The following is a 25,839-nucleotide window of genomic DNA, read 5'->3' on the forward strand; positions in this document are numbered from 1 at the left end:
ACTTGAAGGTACACAACAAAATGGGTTTTTAAGAATGAAAACTGCCTGAATGAATGTCTGGAGGACCCTGGGTTTCTTGAACCAAGCTGTGCCAAACTTGCACCCTAAACTTGTTCTGTTCTAACAGGTGTTTTCCCTGCCCTGCTTTGCTCAAGTAAGGAGTTACTATGTGGACTGGCGGATGCTCCGCGACGTGAAGCGAAGGAAAATGGCCTTTGAATACGCAGACCAGAGGCTGAGGCTGAACGCCCTTCGGAAAAACAAGATTTTGCCTAAAGAACTGCAGGTAAGAAGGGCTCTGCTCAAGGTATTCTAAATGCCAGGAGTGGAGCTATTCCCTCTGCCTCCAGTAATAAAACTATACTTGTCCCTCCTTATTCGCTAGCGTTAGGGATACAAGACCCCCGTGAATATGGACAAACCAGCAAATAACAAACAACACCATGTTCTTATCTGAGAGGACACCTCTCTAGGAATCTCTAGGTCCTCCACTGCAACTCTGCGGTCGACAGACACTGCCCACAGAACTGCAATGGAGGAGATACAAATGCCCAGTGGAGTCTTCTCCCTAGGAATCTCAAGGTCTTTCAGGGCAACTTTTAGCTAACGTTGACCATAGAGTTGCACTGGAGGACTTAGATATGCCTAGAGGGAACATATTAATCAAATCTGTGAATAATCAAAGCCGCAAATATCAAAGCCGCACATATGAAGGAATGAGTGTATATTACAGGTTGCAAGAAACTGCATTCCAATAGTTAAACAGGAATTAGTATTCCACTCGATTAACATCTCTTTATTCCATTATTAATTTTCCAGTACAAACTACATATATATTCCATTTACCCAGTTTTCAATGTTCACAAAACCTAAGCAACCACACCGTTGTTTTGGGCTTTGAAGGAAATAGTATAGTGATTGCTATTTTACCTGCAAAAAACAGATAGAGCAACATAAAAGTGTACCCAACACAGAAATAATAATAATAATAATAATAATAATAATAATAATAATAATAATAATAATAATAAATCTTGCATCTTTTAACTTAAGTTTTTCCAGAATCTGTGTGGAATATAGTGTTCTAGTGGACTATTAATTCCATAGACTGGGCAGTACAATATAGCTGACAAAAAGATTTTTGAGTAAGCAACAATCTGCAATGTAGCCCATATGGATATATCCAGGTAGGTGTAAAAATGGTGTAGGTATTAAATGGATTCAGCATTGTGGATTGGTGGAAACCTACCAGTTGCCTGGGAATCTTATTTTATATTTTGCTCTGAGAGTCCATGTTGTTTCACAGCAGGCCCTTTTCATAAGAACAGAATTGGAAGGGCAGTCTAATCCAACCCTCCATGCAGGAATAAAACATTCTTGAGGGAAAGCCACCCACCTTTTGTTAAAAGATCTCCAATGGAGAGTCCATCCTCTGAGGCAGTCCATTCCATTGCTGAACTGTTTTTACAAGTCAGTAAGTTCTTCCTAGCATTGAAGTGGAATCTTTTTCTTTAATTTAAATCCATATTCTAGTCATACTCTAGTTTCTGGAGCAGTAAAATAGCCTGCTTTATGTTCTTATAGGTCAGCCCTCAGAAATTTAAGTAAGGCTGTCACATTACCTCCTGGGAAAGACTCCAGCCTAAACACTCTCAGTTCCTCATAAGGCTTTGTTTCCAGACCTCTGGTCATCCTGGGCCCCATTCACACTATGGAAAAAAATGGTGTGGAACCAGTTTATTTTGGTGAAGTTCACACTCACCCCAACTGCACTCAGTGCATTTTGGGTGGGAGCAGCCAAAAAGCCTGCTTAATCCGGTGCATTTGGCACCAGACCCCTTAGCTGTTCATTTTTAAAGATCTGCATCTTCAATAGTGTGACCACACTATGGAATCGATTCAGATCACACTGTATCATTCCCAGAAATTGAGACGTCTCCATTTTAAATTGATATGGTGGCAAATGTGAATGGCAGCAGTATTAAAATGGGAGGGAGAGATTCAATTGCTATAAATGTAGTGGGAACACTGAACTGATTCTGAATCGGTTGTGAATCAGTACAGAGATATGAATCTGTTTTTGAACAGTGATGACCAAAACTGGGCATGGTATTCCATCGAGAACTGACCAAAGCAGAATGCAGTAGCACTATTACTTCCTTTGATCTGGACACTATATTCCTGTCAATGCAGCCTAGAATTGCATTGAGTTTTGGCTGCCTCATCACACTCTTGACTCATATTTAGCTTGTAGTCTGCTCTCTTTCATTGAGAAGGAGTGCTTTAGTTCTTGTGTGGGGTTAGGCTATCCTAAAAGGCCATGTAATACAGGCAGTCTGGAATTGTGTGAAATTCCAGAATCTTACTAGAACAGAAACTTTTTGAAGACCACAATGAACAATACCAGTTTTGGATAAAAAGTACCTCACTCACTTTTAACCTATAGTGGATTCAACTCAAACTTGTGTGCTGAGGAACAGAAAACTCATTTTTGCTAGTAACTTTGCATCATATTTCTTTGCTGTGGTGTTAAAGAGATCCAGCTATTCAGACACTGTATGTATAATAATTCCACATTGTCATTTAATATATTTTTTTCTCCCAGGAAGTTGCAGATAAAGAGATTGCTGCCTTGCCCCGTGACAGCTGCCCTGTGAGGATACGCAATAGATGCGTTATGACATCCCGTCCACGAGGTGTGGTGTGGCGATGGCGGCTCAGCAGAATTGTCTTCCGTCATCTGGCTGACCATGGCCAGCTCTCTGGAGTACAAAGAGCGATGTGGTGAGCTACAAACAAGCCTTTTCTTCAAAGAAGACAAAACTAAGTTCCATTTGAACTCCCACAATCTCTAGTTTGCAGCATACAAAGAGAAGGAAATGACAACTACACCATGGTGTATAACTGCTATACCGAAATGGACTTGTTCAATTTTGTCAAGACTTGTCAAACCACAGTTATATCATAAAAGTGACCCAAAAATAAATTTCAAATTTGTCTGTGTTTAAATGTCAGGATGTAAATTAGATGTATGTATTTCAGGGCAATGTGCTGTAACAAACCTGAAAAAGGAACACCACATGTAATCAAACTAGCTCATACAGAATATTCAGATAACTCTAGTTACTACATCTTTCTGATTAGGTTATTCAAAGGGCAACAGAAGGAGCTAGCACTCACATGTCATAGAGCACAGTACAAGAACAGTGATTAGAAATAAGGGGTTAAGTATAGCAGGGACTTTGCTAATGATTTTTTCAGTAAAAGACCAAAGAAGCAGCAGTGTTCAACTACAAGCCCTAAAATGCAGGGTTCTTGGTTAAGGGGAGTATAATTTTTGACTATGGCAGGGATACTCACATTTTATTCAGCCTGCGAGCATTCCCATGCTATATCACCACGCTACATCAGAATAAGAATGATCTGTTTCACTCTTTGCAAAACCATTATTCAATGTAATTATCCATTTCAGCAGGAGTTTAAGTCATATGCTTAATGGGGTAGGTTGGTCTGCCAAATGCTCTAGTTTGCATAGCCAATAGTTAGGGGTGATGGGACTGCATACCCTTGTATTTGAATGTCATCTAGTCAAGAAGCTTCAGTGGCTGAAGAATCTGATAAGCAGTGTTTTGGCTTGCTTGGTCTAACACTGCAACTCAAAGTTGTCCTTAAATGTATTTTTTTCTGTCAACAAGTCTGAGTTGAAACTTTCTTCTGCTTCAGCTTTTTATTTATCATTTACATATATATGCTACCTTTTCCTGTAATGAACTCAAGTTGACATCAATTTCACACAATATGCACATGCATTCAAGCTAATTTAACTTATTATTGGCTGTTTCTCAAAAACACCAAGAACCAAAGCCTTAAGAATAACAATGACATATTAATAGCATGTTTTATTTCCACATCTCCAACCTGAAATGTAGAACTTAAAAGTCTTTGTTTTGAAGATGGTTTTGTAAACACAACACTTTCATTCCATTGCATCAAAAGAGAAAAATGCACATTATGATGGCTAGCCTTGTCTTTTAACTTTTTCTTGTTCAGATATCCATTGGTAGTTCTTCTCTTGCTTGCTTCTCTCTGCTCTCAACCCAGGCTTTGTTAATTGATCTCTTCATTTCATCATCTCCCTCTGCATACATCTTTTTGAGAAGGTTCATCAATCCCTCACTAGGGTCCGATGTGTCATAGGAAGCTTTCCTAAAGCAGAGATATTCACAGAAAATTATAACTGGTTATACCCTCAGTTTGGCATGCTTCACATGATTTAAAAACAAACAAGTTGGCCCTCCATTGAAATATATGCCAATACGAAATATTGTGGGATCTCAAGTTCATATAAGTAAGTCTATGGACAGTGATGCGCATGCATCTGCATGGCTGCATGTACTTGTTGCCTCTGACTTATGCGGAGTGAGGCTAGCGGCAGATGCTCCAAACCAAAAACAGCTAGACAGCCACTATGGACAGCCGCCTACTGTACAGTACAATTCGCAGGGGATACATTCCTGAACTGTGTGGAAGCATGAAACCCTATTGAATGACTTCTGGTGGAAGCTGACCACAGAGTCACAGTGGAGGAACTAGAGATTCCTAGAGAGAACACCTTTGGGCATTTCTAGGTCTTCCAATGCACCTCTATTGTCAACTTCACCAGAAGCATACCACAGAATCCCACTGGAGTACCCAAAAATGCTTAGAGAGAACTTAATTTTTTCAGATGTGCATAAGTCCTTTGAGACAGTCTTGCCAACACTTCTAAAAACATTTGACAGCTTCAAAAATCAATGCCACACAAAGAACAAAAAGTTAGCATTACTGAAAACCATGTATTTTTTACAGGTTTTGGGAAGCTAATGATCTCAGAACACAACAAGTTTCTTACCATCTAGAATTCAGCACAGTCTTAAGTTTAGATAGCACTCTACTCCTCACATGCAGCAATAAATGCTACCAGCTTTTGCATCATTCAGGGGCATAAAACTAGCAGTAAAAATAGTTCTGCAATATTACAAGTAGAAATTATGTAGTTTCTAGATCGCTAAACTTAGCAAGACAACAAAAGCCTGACTAGCCTCCAAGCATTTTATACAATTCTAGTTGAATACTGAGTTAGCAAGGTTTCATGTTTCTAGCCATTTTGTGAAGTAACAAAGTGAAGATACACTTACTCTTTCTCTTTAGTCTCTTTTTCAACCTGTGTTAAGCACTCCCATTTTTCCTCTTTCTTCTTCTTACATAATATCAAGACCATATCTGTTTTGACCTTTAAAGAGAAGGAAAGCAGCAGTACAAGTTTTCAAACAAGTGAGATATGAGGGAATTACAATAGATGTCTACTGTATTACATTTGAAAGACTCAGAATACCTTTATTTTTTAAAGGTGTTGAAAGAAGTAGAGTATATCAAAGGGAGGGCAAGGGATTTATGTGCAGTGGTTATTAATGCCTTGAAATGGAATACAGTGCTTTCAGTTTTTTAAAAATGCATTTTGGCTTTACTTCTACTAAAACATTTATTTCAACTGCTAATACTCAGTACAGAACACGTGCTCTGTATGTAAACATACGTTTCTGTTTTTGGAACGTTCACAGGTGGTATTAATTAGTGAAAAGCAAGGTTACAATACAGACATCCTAAGGATCATCTCTGCATCAAACAATGTTTGAAACATGAAAGCATCAACAAGTTCTAGCAGTTACTGACAAATGTATGTTATTTTTCTGCACCCAGGAAGCAGGAACCCTCCTATCCCTCTCCAATCCAACAATGCCTGTGAAAATCTAAGAACCTAAGTGATGTGAATGAGGGTAGGCCCATTTTCCCTGACATGCCTGTTTTCCTGGAGTAATCTTTCTGTTGCGAGGGAAACACCTAAGCCAATGAGACCCAGCAGTCTCAAATGGTTTATCACTTCAGTAAGAATCATGGCCCATTATTACCCCTTTTTTGTTTGTTGTCTTTACTGAAATGAGAAAACGAATGTTTCTGTAAGAGGCTTTTAGAGAGAGGTCACCCTCTGTTTCAGTAAGAGCCTAATGTGTTTTTACCAGGAGAAATATATAAAGGAAACAAAAATGTTAAAATCATAGCAACCCTCCGCTGTTGCTAGCATTCACTGGATGAGATGCACCAACCTTCCATGAGCTGCTTTCCACAGAGATGGGTTTCAGAAGGTTGTTGAATGTCATGGTGTAATTCTTGTTGTTTAAATTCTTTACCAGTAGATCAAATGACCTGAAAGAAAAGGGTGGGGGGCATGAATGCACTGTTAAAATCCCCTACAAAACACAAAAAAGTGACATGAAATGAGAGGGAAACCTAATTAAGATATAAAATCCAGTTCATTCCACTGGAAAAAGCAAACCTTTTGGAAAAATACTGAAAAGTACTTCACATTACCTAGAAAGCCCAATCATTTTATTTGAGATAATGTCAGCTAATTATGGATGTATTAAAATTATTTTCCCAGGGTTTTCCATTCCCACATTACCAAAGGGATTTACTATGGAGTTGAAGAGCAGAATCAGAATAAATCCAAGTTCTATTTGTATCCTGTGGTCTTTACTAGTAATCAATAGTATCCACCCCAGGAACAAGATAACAACCAGGATTTGATAAAGCTAGTGGTGTTGCTTCTGCAGAAAGTACTAGCAATATACCACAGCTGCTCCTGTAAAATTCTTGGAGCAGTGAAATACAGTCACCCCTCCTTTTTCGCAGGGGATCCATTCTGGACCCCCTCGTGAAAATGGAGTTTCAAATATATTCAAGCCCTATTGGCTTGAATATAGGTGTGCACGCCACAGGAGCATGCACGCCATGGGGTGACTGAAATCAGTTTTTTTTTCCTCCCATGGAAAGCAGGACGTCCACACCTCCCACTACACTTTTGACAGAGACTCCAGTTGCAGGAGTTGCATAACATGGCCTGTAAGATGGAATCCACTTCTCTTTTGTCTCACTGCCATGGAGAAATAGGGATCATTACCCTTCTGAACTTCAGCCAGAGGACTCCCCCTGCCCCAGCACTTCTCTGCACATGTTATCAGACGTGAAGAATAGAAGGGTCAGTGACAATTAATGTAATGACTTGGCTAATAAGCCAAGCCAAATCTTGTGACCATGATGACCTTGTAAATTGATATTCTCCACATATACAAATATCAGAATGGGAAAAATTGAGGTTTTCATAAGCTTCTGAAACATAATCTCATGAGTATGAGTGAAAAGAAATCAATGAATAAAAACATTATTAGGAATGTCAGATCTGTTCTTTGTGATGTTTAGCACCCACCTTTCTGTGAACTGCACATGCACGTTTTCTGCTGGAAGATCCTGAACTCCACTTAAAGTGATGTAGATTTTCACAAACTTGTCTGACTGATCCCAAGCTATAGTGATTAAAAGAAAGCCATATGTTACATACACGAATCCTAAAGGTACTCTCTGGGTGAAGAAAATTGGGGGTTCCTTTCCAATCTACATGCAAGCTATAAAAATCCCACCATGGTCACAAATACATTTAAAATCATTTTCAGAAGTATGAAAAGCAATGAACTGCTGAGCAGAATGCAGGGTAGAAACCACACTAATTTCACATAACTGCATTTGACTGTCTGAATATGGCAACTATTAATGTATGTCTGAGGGCCAGCCCAGATATCACATAATAAATTAAGGTCTATTTATAGTGATTCCCAAACTTTGGTCCTCCAGATGTTTTGGACTTCACTTTCCAATATCCCTGGCTGTTGGCCAAGCTGGCTGGGGCTTCTGGGAGCTGAAGTCCAAAACACCTGGAAAACCAAAGTTTGGGAATCATTGGTCTATTACAACGAGAGTAAGTGCCACACACATGTCTCATGCAGCATCCCCACTTAATCCAATATAACAAACTTGTTTCTGGGAAAGGAAAGTAGTTCTAGTGTTCACTAAAAGACCTACTCCTGCTCTTGCACCCCACTTCAGTGGTCTTACAAATTTGCTTCCTCTCTCAACCTTAGATATGATAATTCCTTCATGGTACAACCATAGGAATACCAGTTCTCACCTCCATTTATTCTGGATTTGCAGATAATCATGAACTATTCCTAAACTATTTCAACAGCTACTTAAGCTTCAATAGAAGAACCATAAAAATCAATTGAAGTATCAACAGGGTAATGTTAATTCATAATGAGGGCTGTATGAACTTTAAATCAAAGTTCTGTATTGATTTCTGCAACCTGACTTACATACAGACTTAAATAAATGTGGTATGTTATTTGTTTAATTTTGCTTTTAAAAGCTATTTTGCTTTTGCTACTCAGAGAGCCAATGTGGAAGCTCTACTACAGCTACTAGAACTTTTGGTAATTTCACTGGCATCTCAAATATAGGCCTAGTACAGACAGCACGAAAGCGCCGTGCTGGGGCCAACAGTCGGGCTGGGGAGCGCACAGCAACCGCACACTCCCCAGCCCTACTATGTATGGAGGGTGCCATCTTGGCATGGTGCCGTCCATATGCAGCACGCAACAATGTCGTCACGTGTGCACGACATCCAAATGGACTGGTGCACGCCTGATGTCACTGCACCACTGGAGGGTGCTTAGGACACCCTATTTGTGGTGCGAGGAGCTCCAAAACGGAGCTCCTTCTGGGAGGGTGCCTCGTTCCCACAGCAACTAGATTGCCATAGGAATGAAGCCAGGGACAAAGAGGCCGAATGGCCCCTTTCTCTTCTGGCTGCGCCTGTCGGGGTGTCCATGGGGCATGAAGCCCCATGGACAACCCCTTTCCAGGCCACAGAGAAGCTTTCCCACAGCCTGGAAAAGTGCTGGGTTGGAGCTGCAGGGGCTGCCAGTGAGGCTGCCCTGCCTCCAACCCAACAAGAAAAGGGGTGGCTGCGGACCGCCCCTTTTCTGCTGTCTGTACCCCGCCATACACAATAACCTTGTGAATGACATAGGAATACAATATTTTATTAATAATGGCGCGTTACAGACCGCCCATTTGGGGCAGCCTGTATCTGGCCCTTTCCCCGCCAGATCGGGGCCTCAGAGCTGCCACAACGGCAGCCTCTCTGGCCCTGATCCGCCGCTTTCCAGGCTGCGGGGAAGCGGCAAAAAGCCGCTTCCCCGCGGCCTGGAAAGGGGTGTCCTTGGGACTTCAAGCCCCAAGTACACCCGGCGGCGGCAGGGAGGAAGAGAAAGGGGCCGCTTGGCCCCTTTCTGCTCTTCGTCGCTGGCGCAGCCATGTAAAGGCTGCGACCAGCAACGCAAAGGTGGAAGGAGCTCTGAAATGGAGCTCCTTCTGGGGCTGCGGAAAGGACGCCCCAGGTGCCCTTGTGCAGCCCCAGTACGTTGCTTCCGCACCACCCCGTTTGGAGGCGGCACGGTCGTGACGTAGCAATGGCAGCCCCCGTGTGGAACAGGCGCTGCCATTTTGTACAGACCCAGTCCGTACTAGGGTTAGGGGCTTCAGGAAGTGACGCCCCTTCGTAACCCTAATACACTCCTTCCTAACCCTAATACACACTATAGGCACGTCTGTTACGAGCCAATATTATGGCCTTCTCTTCTGCACACCAATTTTACCTTTTCATAAATTAAGTGTGATTCATGGATTTTAAAAAAATGCTAACCATCAGAAGCAGCATTTTCCTTGAAAGGTAACAATAAAATAAGATGTAAGCAATGTATTGGGAACTGATGGCTATGACATTCTGCATCAATATAAAGAGCATATGGGAATCTCTCCTACCATAATTATTGATTTTGACTGTGTATCCTGTGAGTGATGGCTTTTCTTCTTCAGATGCCTCTGTTTTTGGTTTAACTGGTGGCTGGTTCTTGATTTCTCGCTCTATCTTACTCTTTTCTGCCAGCAAAACATCATGGAGTCTCTTTCGTGATGCCTTTTTCAAAAGCTCTTTCACCTCTTCCAAATCTTTCTGTAGCTGCATGGAATACAGTGGGCATACAACCTCATTAAATACTGATCTGTTTGTATCATAAAAAGTACATGTAAATATCAATTTGTGTTTCCCCAATTTACAACACTGCACTTACCTTTCTCCAGAAATAAATAAAAATCTCATCTACAGTGCATACAGGAAGAAAGCACCTGTAATCCTGGCACTGCTGGAAGGAGTTTGCCTGCTTAGAAGTTGAACATGGAGGAAGAAACTAGAATCTTTTTTTTTTCCTCCTTGCTTAGGTGGGGTGGGGCTGAGCAACTGCTGTTTTATTAGCTGGGAGGAAAGGGTTTCTCTAAAACTGCTGGTGAGGTGAGTAAAATTGCTAACTTTGCACCTACTTCTGTTGCCAGAACACATCTCTCTAGTCTCCAATGATTCCCTACAGAAGTATGCCACTCATTTATGTCTCAATTTACATTATGAGTCCAGGAACACAACCCTGGCATAAACTGTGACTCACCTGTATAAATCATATCAGCAACTGATTCCAGGGCAGTAAAGAACACAAATAAAAATGTATTCAATTTACAGGATATGTCCAGATGCTAGATTTCATTCAGCTAAGGCGGTCAAGAGAAGAGCTGATAATTTCTCTCTCTGCATTAGGGAGGGCAGCTGGCAACCATACGGCCTTCAAGCTGGATTGCAAAAGCTTTCAGCAAGTGGGCTCTTGCAAAAGCCACCCGTCCCTCTGTCATGCAGAAATGTAGAACGTCTGGACATTTTAAACTGGTGGCAGGGGATTCCCATTTTTAAAAGGAAAAAAAATTGGAAAATTCAGAAAAATTGGGGTGGGGGTGTAACGTTAGCACCCTTTACACACTGAAAGTCACTTTGTTACTTTGGACATGTAAAACACAACATATATAACTTAATTTGGCATAACATTATCTTGTTTTGTATACTAGAAGTACAGTTTATTCAGAAAATAATTACAACTTTAATTTTCCCAATCTTGGGTGTGAAAGAAGCAATTTACTGCCCTTATCCAATTTTGTTTCTACAGACTGGCTGCGATCTGGTCCCTATTTATGATGTCAATGTCATAAGCCATTTCTCATGTGCTTTCAAGTCATTTCTGACTTATGGCAACTCTAAGGTGTATCTAACATGGGGTTTTCTTGGCAAGATTTGTTCAGAGGAAATTTACCCATGCCTTCCTCTGAGGTTGTGACTCACCCAGTGGATTTTTGTGGCAGAGTGAGGAGTCAAAGGCCTGTTACAGACTGCCAAAATAAGGCTGCTTCGGGTCTCTTTGGAGGTATGCTATTTAAATGATGCATGGGTCCTAAGAATCCAGAAGCTGCACCAACACTGCACTCCAGTGCTTAGGAATGGAGTGTGGCTTTGGCGCAACCTCCAGACTCTTAGGACCCATGCATCATTTAAATAGCATACCTCCTAAGAGACCCGAAGCAGCTTTATTTTGGTAGTCTGTAACAGGCCAAAATCTGGTTTCTTGGAGCTCTAGTCCAATACACAAACCACTACACCATATGGATTAAAGCCAGACTTAAGACACAGCAAACATTTAAAACTGAACACCAAGGTTAGGATCATCCAAGCCATCATATTTCCCTTAGCCATGTATGGATGTGTGTGAACTGGATAGTGAAGAAAGCGGACAACCTTTTTGAGATCTGGTGCTAGAGAAGAGTGCTGAGGATACCATAGAGGGACAAAAAGTCAGGGGTCCTAGAAAAGATCAAGCTGAAATGCTCTCTGGAAGCCAAGATAATTATATTGAGGCTGTCAAACTTCAGTTACATCATGTGAAAGCACAACTCATTAGAAAAGACGATGATGCTAGGAAAGGTGGAGGCAGTAGAAAGAGGGAAGACCACATACTAGATGGATAGACTCAAGAGATCATGGCCCTGAGCCTGCAAGACCTGAGCAGAGCAGTTGAGGACAGAGGGGCTTGGAGGTGTGGCGGTGTCTCATTCATGGGGCACCATGAGTCAAAAATTGACTTGAAGATAGCTAACTACAACAGCAGCAGCAGCAGCAGCAGCAAATATTGCAGTTCACATTTAGAACCATGCCACCATTGTCATGACCACTAATACCACCCAGAGGCCCATCTGAAAAGCCAAACCAACCAAAGAATTTGTGGAGTAATGGCAAGTAGGGTGCTGAAGGATGATATGCCCAACCCCTTCCAGCAGTAAGATGTTAGTTGAGAAAGGACACCACAGGAGATATCATTTCCCACAGCCCTGATCTCTAGTGGCTTAGAAAAACTTTATTTGAGCTTGAAAGATAAGTTTTCATGCAGAGCATGACAGAAGTTCATTATCATATTTATACTGATGATGCAGGATCTTGGCATATGTGTTCAAATTGTGCAAAGCAACAATGTTACTGCTTAATCAGCAATGCATTATAAGCAGAGACAGATTTGCACATCGCAACAAACCAGATGTCAGCAAACCGCACCAGCTATTGAGCCATATGAATGCACAAAATTATAATGCAAATACTGTTTCAATGCAGATGGTTGCATGCTCCTTTCAAAGAGAGCAGTGGGGAAACTCTGGCCCTTCGGATATTTTGGACTTCAACTCCCAGAGTGCCAGACCACACAGCCAATAGTAAAAGACTGTGTTACCTGTAGTCCAAAGCATCTGTTCTGGATGAGAATTCATTACCACGTGACCCACAAAAGTGATTAAAGCCCCTTTTCTCAAAGTGATGCTTTTTATTTAAAGGAGAATCCAGAAAAGCACCACGCTGCTAAAGGCTGTTTTGTTTGCAAACAAATGCAGTTTGATGGGTCAAAAACAAACATGCACTGAAAGAGTAAAAATCTGCACCTCTTTCTTGTCTTGATGACGTAATATATATTAAGCCAGTCATGCCTTATTATTAAATCTTAGAGGTGACATCCCCAAAGAGAACCTCAGAATCGACATGCGGCTGCAGCCTATTCTCTAAACAGCTTTTTTAATAAACGAAACCAAACTATTTCTTTCTACACTCCTCAAAAACAAGACTGCCATATTGGTATTTTAGAACTAAATTCATAGGGACCAATTAGTGTTTGCAATGGCACATAAAACATATCCAGAGTAGCCGTGCTAGCCATATAGCAAGGTACAACAACGTCACAGTGATACCTTCATTGGGCCAACCAAAATACACAATATACATGTTGCTAGTTTTCAAAGCTCCATTGGCTGCTTCATCAGGCAAGGTGTTAAAACCAGACAGGAGTTTGGGGGGGGGGGGCTTATGGCAATGTTAGTCTCAAGCCTGAATTTTGTCAAGATGTGGCTGTTCTCAGTTCAGATGGTTCTGGAAGGAAATCCATGCAGACGGGCCTCTTCTCCTCCTGGCCTTGTAGGTACTCCAAGAAACAAATAATGTTTAAGTTCCACTACTAAGACAAAAAAAGAACGCTTCTCTCGAGATGCAAGTTGCCTCCATCCTTGATGAAGCTACAAGTTCCCTTGTTAGGCAGAGAGCACTGGATTTCTAATGAAGCCTTCCATGTTCTTGCATGAGGAAACATTTATTACGTGCTCTTTTGGTAAAACATGTGAAATTTACTTTTGTTGGAGGTATCGTCAATAATTTATTTTGGTCACTGTTGGAGGTAGAAACCTCAAATAGCCAAGTCCCATTCCATTGGCCCTCTCTTTAGGTTTCCCCCGATGCAGCTAAAATGAGTTATCTTACATCCACAAAACATATTCAGAGATAGCTGTGTTGGCCATGTAGCAAAGTACAATAGAACACATAGGCCTGTTACAGACAGCCAAAATAAAGCTGCTTTGAGTCACTTTGGAGGTATGGTGTTTCAATGATACATGCATCCTAAGAGTCCAGAAGCCGCACCAAAGCCATGCTCCAGTCCTAAGGACTAGAGTGCAGCTCTGGTGCAGTTTCCAGACTCTTAGGACACATGCATCATTGAAACACCATACCTCCAAAGTGACTCAAAGCAGCTTTATTTTGGCTGTCTGTATAGGGCCCATAGTTTTAGAGTTAGCATTAATGGCACATAGAGCTACTACTGCTCAGTATCCATATGAAAACTGAGGTCTCCAAAAATGTTCCCCCTCTGCACTTATTAGACTTGTCCCCCACATTCACCTTTGGTCGGGGGCAGAGGACCCCCACGAATGTGGGGAAACCGCAAATAACAAAAGCACCAGGTTTTTAACCTGAGAGGACGCCTCTCTAGGAATCTCTAGGTCCTCCAGTGCAACTCTGTGGTCAATATCTGCCAGACAATGGCCATAGAGCTGCACTGGGGAGCTACAAATGCCTAGTGGGCTGTTCTCTCTAGGAATCTCTAGGCCCTTCAGCGCCACTTTTGGTTAAGGTTGACCATAGAGTTCCACTGGAGGACCCAGAGATTCCTAGAGAGCCCTCCACTAGGCAATTGTAGCTCCTCCAGCGCAACTCTATGGTCAATGTCTGGCCGAGGCTGTTGATCACAGAGTTGCACTGGCGGAGGACCTGGAGATTCCTAGAGAGAACATATTAAAACCCATGAAAGGGGCGTCGAACTGGGTTGTTCCTGCAGCCCTGGAGGCTACCAAACCCAACTTCCTCTTCCGTTGATGGCAGAAGCCCGGTTTCCCACCTGGCCTTATTCACCCCACAAAGGCCTCTCAGATAAAGACAGTCGCCATAGCCCTCTCCTCTCCTCAACCCTCCGCCTCCCACGGGCCACGCATGCGCACTGAGGCTCCCGGGGGCCCAACCGCCCCTCTCCTCACCTCCTCCATTATGAGGGCTGATATTAGATCCTAGGAGCAGCAGAGTGGCGCGAGGCGGTGGGCGGGGCCTGGAGAGGGTTCCTGCCTGCTGCTGCTGCCTGGTGGGAGGAGCATGCCCAGGCCCCGCCCCTTGAGCTGTCCTCGCTGGGCTTTGCTCCTCTCTCTCCCTTCCCCGCCGCCTCCGTCACTATCGCCCTCCGCTCCTAGCCAATAGGGAGCTGCGCTCTTTCAGGAAGCTTCAGAGATACGTAATGGAAGAGGCGCCTCTCGTCTGGGCAACTTCCGGGTGCGCTTTCCGAGTGGAGAGGCCCACACAGGCCGCAGCGCCGCGGATTCCTTCCGGGTTCAAGGGTCGCGGCAGTTTTTTTTAAAAGCTTTCCTTTTAAGCAGGCAGTTCTCAAAGCTTTTAAAGACAGATAATCCGGAGTCACGTGACTCTGCGAAAGAACGGCGGGGTCTTGATCACAAACGCATAGATTTATGGGAAGGGAATAAAAAACTTTATTGCAGCCAGTGTCTTTGTTTATTTATTCCCAGGATTCCTATGCCACTTTTCTCCTGCATGGGATGCAAGCCATACAGACCCAGCAGGGGCTAGGAATCTCAAAACCCTAGAATGGCTACACACACACACACACACAGTGTAGATACACACACACTCATACATACATAAACATACAGTGTCTATAAATATATATATCACACACACACACAAAATCTATATATACATACTTACAGTGTATACACACACACATACATTGTATATATACACACATATGCATATACAATGTGTATGTTTGTATATGTTTATATATAAATACACACACACACATATATATATATAAACACACAGAGACATATACATAACACACAGTGTATATGTATATATATATATACATATACACACACACAAACATCTATATATACATACAGTGTATATATACACACGCACACACACATATATATATATACACACACATATATGCATATATATACAATGTGTATGTTTATATATGTATGTTTATAAATACACACACATATATATATATATATATATACACATGCACATACATACATACATACATACAGTGTGTGTATAAATAAGGAGAGGTTGCATACCTGTAACAGTATTTCTTCGAGTGGTCATCTGTGAATTCATACAAATAGGTTGTACTGCGCCTGCGCAGTGCTGCTCGGAAAACTTCTAGAATCACTGGGCAAAGTTTACTTTGCAACTTTTTGGCGGTAGCTCTGCCCATCCCTTATAAGCCCCTTGTGTTCCCGCTCTTTCCCCAGTTCTTTCTTTCCGCTGCATTAGCTGCTTTGGGAACTTCACTTCTGCTTTTCTTGCTTGTTCACTGGAGCCATTTCAAACCGGCTTCAGGACGGGATACGGAGTTGAGACGGCCATGGTTGCCTTAGTCAGTGACCTCCGTCTGGGCATGGACAGGGGAAGTGTGAACCTGTTAGTGCTCTTGGACATCTCAGCAGCTTTTGATACCATTGACCATGGTATCCTTCTGGAACGCCTGAGGGAGTTAGGCATTGGGGGCACTGTGCTCCAGTGGTGCGGATCCTACCTCTTGGGTAGATTCCAGATGGTGAAGCTGGGGGGCAGCTGCTCTGCTAAAAGAGAGCTGACATCTGGTGTCCCTCAGGATGCCATCCTGTCCCCCACACTGTTTAACATTTACATGAACACACTGGGAGAGATGACACGGTGTTATCAGTACACTGATGACACCCAAGTATACTTCTCTGTGTCTCTGTCTGATGCAGCGACTAGGGATGCCATCTCTCCTCTGGATGCCTGCCTTGGGTCAGTAATGAGCTGGATGAGGGAAAACAAACTCAAATTGAATCCAGGGGAAATGGATGTACTAGAGATATGTTCGTCAAGTCCAGGGACGAAGATATGTCAACCTGTCCTAGACGGGGTCACACTTCCCCTAAAGGATGAAGTACACAGTTTGGGGGTACTTCTGGATCATCTCTACAGTTATCATCTCAGGTAGATGCCTAGTGCCTGGTATGAACTTCAGTTGATATGCCAACTGCATTCCTACCTGGATTCGAAAGGACCTTGAAGCAGTAGTACTTGCACTGGTAATCTCTCATCTTGATTTCTGTAATGCGCTCTACATGGGGCTACCTCTACCAAGTTCAGAAGCTTCAGTTGGTGCAAAATGTGGCAGCCAGATTGGCCATAGGAGCACCTTAGGTCTGATCATATTACACCTGTACTAAAATCTCTTCACTGGCTACCAATTAGCATCCAGGTGCAGTACGAAGTGTTGGTTATTACCATTAAAGCCCTACATGGCTTGGGCCTGAGTTACTTGAAGGAACGCCTCTCCCTACATAATCCGCCCCGCACTCTCAGAACATCTGGGAAGAATCTATTGGTTATCCAAATACCAGATTGATATCAACTTCCCACCAAGCATTTACTGTCATGGCCCCTAAACTGTGGAATAGCCTACCAGAAGAGATCCGACTTATTACTGTACTACCTTAGAAGCCTTTAGGAAAGCAATTAAGATGGATCTCTTCCGGCAGGCTTACACCCCAGATCTTCTGTAAATAAACATAAAGGGACATCCCACTAAGAGAATGTTAAATGGACTAGATGATGATATACTGATTTTAATGTGATGTCATGATTTTATGCTGTATTTTATACGAAATTGTATTTTTATTGTTATAATTGTCAGCCCGCCTTGATCCATAGGGAGAGGCAGGAAATACAAATAAACTATATTATTATTATTATTATTATTATTAATTATTATTATTTCACTGGCCACTTCATCCATTTCTGTCTGTGCCTAGCCAGGAATTTCACCCCAAAATACCCGACATTGCAGCAAAAAGTCAGCCTTATAAGCTTCAAATCTTGGCTCCAAAGCACAGTGGATAAATGCCTGTACTGCAGCCACTCACTCACAAACCATAAAGTTGCGAGTTCAACACCAGCGAAGGGCTCAAGCTCGACTCAGGCTTGCATCCATCCGAGGAGGTCGCTAAAATGAGTACCCAGATTGTTGGGCGCAATTAGCTTACACTTTGTAAAATGCTTAGGGAGTGCTTAAGTGCACTGATAAGCGGTACAGAAATCTACTTGCTATTGCTAATATGCAAAAGCATCCAAGGAAGCAGGTTCTAATGCATGGAGCCTCAATTTAGAAGTACCATAAGACTCTTCCTCCCCCCCCCCCTTTTATGCATGCTCTATTGGATTCTGTGCAGGTGTTTTAGTGCTTTCTCCCTCAAGCAAGTGTTGGCTGAAACATAAATTCAGGTGAAAGTTAGAAAAGGGAGTTTAATCTGCTCTTAACTGTATAGGAACAACGTATGTATTTTGTTGAACCATGTACCAGTCTTGTAACTGTTCGGTAACTGGAAAACAATTCCATGGGCCCATCCTTTACCACACTGGAGCAACTGTCTCCCATTTTAGTGGCAATTTAATCATTTGAGGATGCACATCCACAGTCCAGTCTAATCCACTTTGTTTTTTGTGGCCTGGTCAACATGTGGGAGTTAACTAACAGAACAAATGGGTTTTGACTTGCTAGCATGGATCACTGCTTCCCACTACCATCACCATTGGACTGATAATTTTGTCATCTGAAAATGGAAGTCTCCTATCTCTGTCTTTTGACAGGACAATACATGAAAACTTTCCCACAAACTATAGGGAAGGAAGACTTTCTCATAGCTGATTGGTCGTCGGCACTTATGGACACAAAACCAAATTGAAACCATTTCTAACTATTGCCAGATTTTGTATGAACAGTGCCATTTTTAAAAAACTGTCAGTGCTGGGTTAGTAGCAAAATTACTGTCCAGTGTTGTTTCCCTATTACAAATGGTTCTGTGGTGCAGCTGGAGGTTAATCAGAAAGAGCACATGACAATAGACAATAGAGGCCAGTGTTACGTACTTAATAAGTGAGGCCAAATTTCAACTAGCTGTAACTGAGCCATTCCTCAGGCTTAAGTACAGTAAAGGCACCAGATCCCATTTGATCTTGGAAGCTAAGCAGTGTCAGCTCTGATCAGTACTTGAGTGGGAAACCGCCAATGAATACCAGGTGCTTTAGGCTGTATTTCAAATGAAGAAACTGGCAAAACCGCTTTTGAGTACAGTATTCCTTGCCTAAGAAAAGCTTATGAAGCTCATGGATCGCCATAAATTGACAGGTGATTTGAATAGCAAGTACATTTCCATACCACTTATCTGTGAATCAGTAACTTGAAGGGACATATACATATACGCACACTGTTCATCAGAGTTAACCTGGATGTCTGTCAGTTTTTTTGTCATCCTTGCTATGTATTTTTAAGCTGCCCTTAAGTCAAACTCATCTCATGCTGACCCTGTGAATATTACATCCCCAACCCTCACTGCTCTACAGTCTTGTAGATTTAGGCCTCTGGCCTCCCTGATTAAGTCTATCCATCTATCATGCAGTCTTCCCTCTCTTTCTACTGTTCTCCACCTTTCCCAGCATTATTGTCTTTTCTAGTGAGTCATGCCTTCCCACGATGTGGTTGAAGTATGACAGCCTCAATTTGGTCTCTTGGCTTCCAGGGAGATTTCAGGCTTGATCTGTTCAAGGACCCATTTGTTTATCTTTTTGGCCGTCCACGGTATTCTCAGCATGCTTCTCCAGCACCACATCTCAAATTAAATTTTTAAAATCTACTTTCTTCACTGTCCAGCTGTCACATCCATACACAGCAATAGGAAATGCAATGGACTGGACAATTCTAACTTTAGTGCTCAGTTGCATAGCTCTACTTAGGATCTTGTCTAGTTCTTTCATCACTGCCCTTCCCATTCCTAGTCTTTTTCTTATTTCTTGACTGTAATAGCAATAGCAAGTACATTTCTATACCAGTTCTCAGTGCACTTAAGCACTCCCTAAGTAGTACACAGTGTCTAAGCCAATTGCCTCAACAAGCTGGGTACTCGTTTTAGCAACCTATGGAAGGATGCAAGGCTGAGTCGACCCTGTATTATGTTTGTTTAATGTTTTTGGCTTCTAGCTGGTTGTGTCCTCCATTTTTCTTGAATGTCCTACATTCCCAGGCATATTTTGTCCTACATTTGCTCTACATTTTGTCCTATTTTTTCTATGTTTTGTCCCAGTTTGGTAGTAGCAAATTATGGCAACCCTATCATGGTCACTATTATTTTCTTTGTGTTCAGCACTAAGCCTCCCCACTTTTTTCTTTGACCTTCCTTAGTAATTGGTCCATGCCCATAGTTTCCACCATTAATATGGTGTCATCCACATATCTTAGATTGATGGTGTTCCTTCTTCCTGACTTCACTCCTTCTTCTAAGTCTAAACCTGCTCTTTTTCTATTTTCTGTGTACAAATAGGGTGATAATATGCTGCCTTGCCTGACACTCTAACTGGGAACCATTCTGATTCTCCATATTGTGTTCTAACAGTAGCCTTTTGTCCTAAGTAGAGTAGTAGTCCCATTTTTGGTGAGGTCAAAGGCTTTGCTATAGCCTATGAAGCACATACTCATTTTCTTATGGAATTTCTTGGTGCACTCCATTAGCCAGGAGATTAAGTGATCCACCTCCCATTTTTCTCGTCAGAAGAATTAAGGTTCTGGAGCTGTGAAACTGGTCACAAGTACAACCAGTTGTGGTGGTGGTGGTGGAGATATTAACCGGCCATTCAACACTGGTCTTTCTTGTAGCCAACTCTCAACCTATTTTCCATCTGCAGATTCCCCTCATTTTTTTTTTTGTTGGGATGGGAACCCGTGGTGGGAATGGGGCTTAAAATGGAATTACTTAGAATACTTTGAAGGTTAGAAGAAAGGTTGGTAGATTAATTTGATTCAGTACAATATAAGCTAATATTAAGCATTTAGCATAGCACTTCAAAATGCTTCATATGTTGTCTATTGTCCTGGACTGCGGCCAGCACACACAGACACAGGCCGATAAGAATGGCTTAGCCCAGCAAGTGGAAGCAGAACACAGACCTTGTGTAAGAGCAGTCCAAAAAGCCAAGCCGAAGTCAGGATACCGGGAGTCAGAGTAGTCAAGTCAGTCCAGGGTCAAAGCAGCCAGAAGATAACAAGGATCCAGTCCATTCCGAGGTCAAAGCAACAAGGAGTCAAGATACAAGGAGCCAGTGCCAGCAGCAATCGCACCAAAGGATCATGCAATAAACTCTAGCACTGAGTGGAGGCCTCTCTACAGCTTAAGTAAGGGAAACTCTCCCCCGTGCCACTTGAGGCTGGTTGGCTAATTGCCTTTCTGCAATCCTCCTGGATCTGCGCCTGCAAGCACTCTCAGCCCTCCTCTGTTTGTAAGTAGGCACATCCAGGCAAGCTTCCTCCCCAGAGTCACCACTAGGCTGTTGCACCACAGGAGGCACCTCCCTAGCACTAGGACCTGGTTGGGCCTCCTCCTCTGGGTCTGGGAGATCACAGCTGGGACCTGGCAGAGCAGGATTATCACCTGGTGTAGCCTCAATTAGCTCTTGCTCTGGAGGAGGCTCGTCCTCATCCTCCAAGAGCTGTTCTTGGCTGGCCATGACATCTATACTAAAAAATTCTATGGGGTGTTATTGTTTATCCACATACTGCAGATGTGGATACAACCTTGAGATCAAGGGCAAGATGGCATTACCACCCCCACCCCCATTCCACTGACTGGCAATGGAATAGTTCCTCCACCATCCCAAAGGCAGTAGGCAAGTTAGGGAAATAGGATAATACCCATGCCCTTAAACAGGGAAATGGTCAGGGGCTTTGCTGTTCCCATCATCTACAACCTGAAAGATTGGCCTCACTGCTTAATAAAGGGTACAGCCTTGGATGGAAGGTGGCAGGGATGTGGTTTATCTCTCCTATCTCTTCATTATTGTACTAATGTATAAGAACAAGAGCTAGCCTAGAAAACTCCTTTGATGTTGCAGCTGATAGAGAAATGTCACAGCCTGTCTTATCATGGTGGCGAGTTGTCAAGAGTACATCAAACCTGGGATAAACTACTAGTAGTTTTAACCCAACCTTCCCCAACCTATTTTCCAGATGTACAGTATTAGAAGACTATTTTCATAATCTTCCATTAGCATGGATATGGGAGCTGCAGTCCATCACATTTCAAAGATACAGGATTGGGGAACTGAATTTATGAAGGTTAAACAGGCTTTTCTCATGCTACTGAACTATTTTAGGTTTAAATGTGCTGAAAGTTGTTATTCTTAAGTATTTCATTAATTGGTCATTCAGTCTCTCTTTGGAACTCTGCCTTGAAGAAATGGCAGCTGTGCCTGATACTGAGAGGAACCATGTCAACGAACTATTAAGTTGTCATGGCAATTAAAATGTTGCATTGTAGTTGCAAAATTTACTTGCAATATATGCCTGACAACGAAGCACAAAATGAACATCATTAAACTTTATTATACAGAACTGACTGATAGGCTATTGCATTCATTTGGATTAAAATCAGTAGGACAAAGTCCTTGGAACACTGTTCATAACAGGAAAACCAAATACACAATTAACTTTTCATCCAGTAGTGATGTTGACCTGTCAGACGTTATTATACACATTACATATAATAAAAAAAATATTTCCATCAATTTAAGCAATAGTTTAATTCTCAATGAAATAAGCATTTCTATAAACATTTTATGTTCAATTCAAAAATGTAACAAATGATTTTCTGTACTTTATAAAGTTATAAAACAAGTATGATTTCCAAACAGACACAGGAATCATCTGAAAAATTTGCCCTATCAATCATTGGTGAGATCACCTTCCATCTAAGCATTTTACCAGGAATGTCTCCTGTCTCTTGCACAAGCCCTGCTAACATCAATGGAAATGGTGCAACAGCAGAAAGAGCACAATTCACCAGGCAGGCTCACCTCCACTAGTCCCTATTAATTTCAAAGGTGATTGCTCATAAGAACGTATGTCCAAGTCTGCTGACTGACAAAAAAGACTGGGGGAGGGATGCAGTGGGATCGCTCCCTTAGTTGTAATATATGGAATGGAATTCTTAAAAGCAGAATTGAAGGAGACATAGTTTTATGACAAGTTCCTCTTTACCAAATTACAGTTGTTCCACATGCTGTAGATGTGGCTCAAGACTCAGGCTTTAAAACAACAGGTGCATTTTTGCAGTGGGCAATGACAGCTGTAACCTTTGAGATGTTTTCAAATACAGTACGGGCACACCATATGCAACTTTAACCTTACTCAGAAGGTTAAGCCGCCATAAGAATGGCATGCACGCCACACCAGATGCAGAAACGCTCCCCCATTGAAACTAATGGGGTTTGAGCTTATGTGTTTTTCCCCATACGCGGGGGGTGTGTGTGTGTCCAGAATGGATCCCCGCGTATGGGGAGGGTGCACTGTACCAGAAAACTGCATGACATTATGACAGATGTGCTTTTTCTTCACTACTTTACTCTGCCCTGTCTCACAGGAAAAGAAAAAAGTATCTTATGCAAGTTTTTAAAAAACTATGAATAATTTTTAGCAACATATGGAACAAGTTCTGAATTAGTTGTTACCTATATTTGAAACATCTAAGCATACAAAATAACATGTAAAATATGAAGGTACTGAGGTGTGGCTTTTGGCAAGGCAGCAGGAAAGAGTATTCTACATAAAACAGGATCCTTTAAATAACCTCCCTTTGAAAAGGGCCACATAAGAACTAATGAAAGACACTGAAGGAATTTGCTTCTGGGGTTGCTCCCCAACCTTTCCCCTACCCCTGAATGGATGATCTGGAGGAAACTTCAAGGGGCTTCAGCTGCTTAGTCCATTGTGCTCTTGGTGCCTGGCATCCAACTGGAACTATGTGCTGCCCTCTTTGGGAGAGGATGACAGCGGAGGCTGCTGTAGTGGCTGTGTGCCAGTAGCTGTTTTGATTGAGTTCAGGGTTTTGCTAAACCAAGAGTTTTTGGCAGCTTGGATTTCACTCATAAGTGAACCTCTCTGGTGTTCTAGTTCCTAAGGAAAGAGAAAGAACAATCAAACAGAGATCTGAGAACTACTGTACTTCAGAGTAATTTTTGGTGAAATTATTGTATTAACCACTTAGAAGCCACTGTCAACTAACAGTCACATTTACAGATAATTTATATCTATTTGTACATCACTAAATTGGTAAATGTGTTGATTTCTACAATGTGCTAGATATACAGCACTATACAAATACCCAGAAAAAACGTGATGTGTAAATATATATTCAGGTTTTGAAAAGAAAGCAGGAAGAACCATATTTTGCCCCAGCTGAAACCATTTTTCGTAGGAAACTGATATCCGGGGAAAGCACAACTTTATCTTTGTGAGGGAACTTTGTGCAGGTCATGCACTTGCATGACAACTAACCAGCTGTCATAACACAGGTTACTGCCATCTAAGTCCATAGCTTGTCTATTAATATGGAAAGTAGCGCAGAGACCCAAGAGGCATAGATGTTTGAACTGGTAGATAAAGATGAGAGAGGACCTTCATGAACCCAGTGGTTCCTTGAACACTGAAGAGGCAGATGTGGTGAGCTCATGAAAAGCTGAGATGGCTGCACAATATAAACTTTGAGGAACAGCAGGGAAGAAATTGTAGCAATGCTGCATCACATTTCAGAGGAGAGCAGCTGTAAAGTCCTTGAACTCATGCTATTTCCCCATATAGGATTTGTGGGTAGAAGGCTTTGTTCTAACTAAAACTATACACATGGTCCCTATGTCTGGAAAGGGAGGCTGCAATCTTCATGCTCTCAGTACAGATGCATCAGTTGGGGAACCCACTGTGGCTCAATCAATAGGGCATTGTTCTCTAGTGAGCACATTAGTCACATAAACGTATTAGAACTCACAGTTTCCATAGCCTTGTAAACCCTACAACAAGTGGGTACTGGACAGATGGCCCAAATACTGATTAGCAATTCCGTTACTAGGTTTTACATAACTGGCACAAGGCAACTGTCCGTGAAGGGACCCTCTGCTCCACCACTTCTGTAGTGGAAGCCTTCAGTCCCAGAAATTTAAACTTGACTGAGCTGAAGCCATGTCCTTGCGTATCATGGAATGTGCTGATGTTATTACCATATCTGTTGTGTCCTTATGACCTCATCTATGAAGAAGAGTTTCTGAGTGGATATAAACTGTGACTTTTTGATATTCACATATAATTTCAGATGCACCAGCAAGTGCAATGTGTACCTGAGGTCCAATGTCAACTTTCTATGTGAGGATGCTACCAAAAGCCAATCTTCCAGATCGGAGGAAGATTTGTTGTTCCCCTTGTATGAAGGAAAACCACTACAAATGCCATGCTTCTCATTAATACATGAAGTGCTGTTTAAGCTGAATTGGAGTGCTCAGAAGTGAACTGGACTGACAGTGAAGAATGCATTGCACATTTTTGGAGAAGTGTAGCAATTTCTTCCTCCAGAAGCTGTGAAAGACGATGCACCTGAAGCCTCTTAGAAGATCTCAAAATCTTATCACACAGCTAAATCAAAGAATGGTGAGCAGTCAGCTCTCATTGGTAATGGTGCACCAGATGTTGTGGTCATGCTTGAAACATCCTCACTTGTGATGGAATAGGTACAGTGAATTGGTGACATGATGTATAATAGTCAAAAGAGAGATTTGGTGTCAGAGGGGTGTTTCAAAAAGGTGGAATGAAATTTAAACTAGCTGTACTGTTTTTTAGACTGAGAGGATTGCTGAGAATTGTCCTTTATAATCTGGATGGCTTTACCTACTGAGACCTGTAGGAGCTTGTAGATAGTTGCAGGCTACTGAATTTTGTTTGCTTCCACCCTAGCCTTATACTTTGCATTCTACTGCAGCATCTGTCTTGGCATTGGCGGGATACAAACCGCCGCTTTGCGGCGTTCCCCCGCCGGCGCCATTTGCTCCGCGAGGGAGCCGCAGCATCCAAACCGCGCGGAGCAAAAAAGAAGCTCCATTTCGGAGCTTCTTTCTGCGGCGCACGGATGACGTAGCGAAGCGCCAAGGGCGCATTCGCTACGTCATTAGCGCCGCGACACGTCTGGACGCTATGCGTCCAGTACGTAAAGATGGCGCCGGCCATGTAGAAGGGCCGGCGCCATCTTGTACGT

The 25,839-nt window shown here is 42.3% G+C and overlaps 3 protein-coding genes across 6 annotated transcripts in view; 1 reads left to right on the plus strand and 2 right to left on the minus strand.

The window, feature by feature from the left end:
- Positions 1–108: 108 nt before the first annotated feature.
- MRPS14 (mitochondrial ribosomal protein S14) lies at positions 109–3,711 on the plus strand. The gene is made up of 2 exons (XM_042464368.1): positions 109–286; positions 2,606–3,711. The coding sequence occupies exons 1-2, from the start codon at positions 182–184 to the stop codon at positions 2,786–2,788; spliced, it is 288 nt and encodes a 95-aa protein (XP_042320302.1). The 5' UTR covers positions 109–181; the 3' UTR covers positions 2,789–3,711.
- A 168-nt stretch (positions 3,712–3,879) lies between these two features.
- Positions 3,880–14,894, minus strand: LOC121929047 (calcyclin binding protein). Its single transcript, XM_042464367.1, has 6 exons — positions 14,701–14,894; positions 9,754–9,949; positions 7,304–7,400; positions 6,144–6,243; positions 5,178–5,272; positions 3,880–4,206 (listed from the first exon to the last, which is right to left on the minus strand). Exons 1-6 carry the CDS (start codon positions 14,707–14,709, stop codon positions 4,047–4,049), a joined length of 657 nt encoding a protein of 218 aa, XP_042320301.1. The 5' UTR covers positions 14,710–14,894; the 3' UTR covers positions 3,880–4,046.
- Positions 14,895–22,128: 7,234 nt separating this feature from the next.
- RABGAP1L (RAB GTPase activating protein 1 like) overlaps positions 22,129–25,839 on the minus strand; it is a 177,737-nt gene continuing 174,026 nt past the window's right edge. For all 4 annotated transcript variants that reach the window (XM_042466392.1, XM_042466395.1, XM_042466400.1 and 1 more), the window contains one exon: positions 22,129–23,717. In XM_042466392.1, the coding sequence (XP_042322326.1) occupies positions 23,562–23,717 (156 nt within the window). In that variant the 3' untranslated portion in view covers positions 22,129–23,561. The remainder of the gene's footprint in view (positions 23,718–25,839) is intronic.

The sequence above is a fragment of the Sceloporus undulatus genome, chromosome 4 (genome assembly GCF_019175285.1).
Source record: "Sceloporus undulatus isolate JIND9_A2432 ecotype Alabama chromosome 4, SceUnd_v1.1, whole genome shotgun sequence".
Taxonomy (NCBI): Eukaryota; Metazoa; Chordata; class Lepidosauria; order Squamata; family Phrynosomatidae; genus Sceloporus; species Sceloporus undulatus.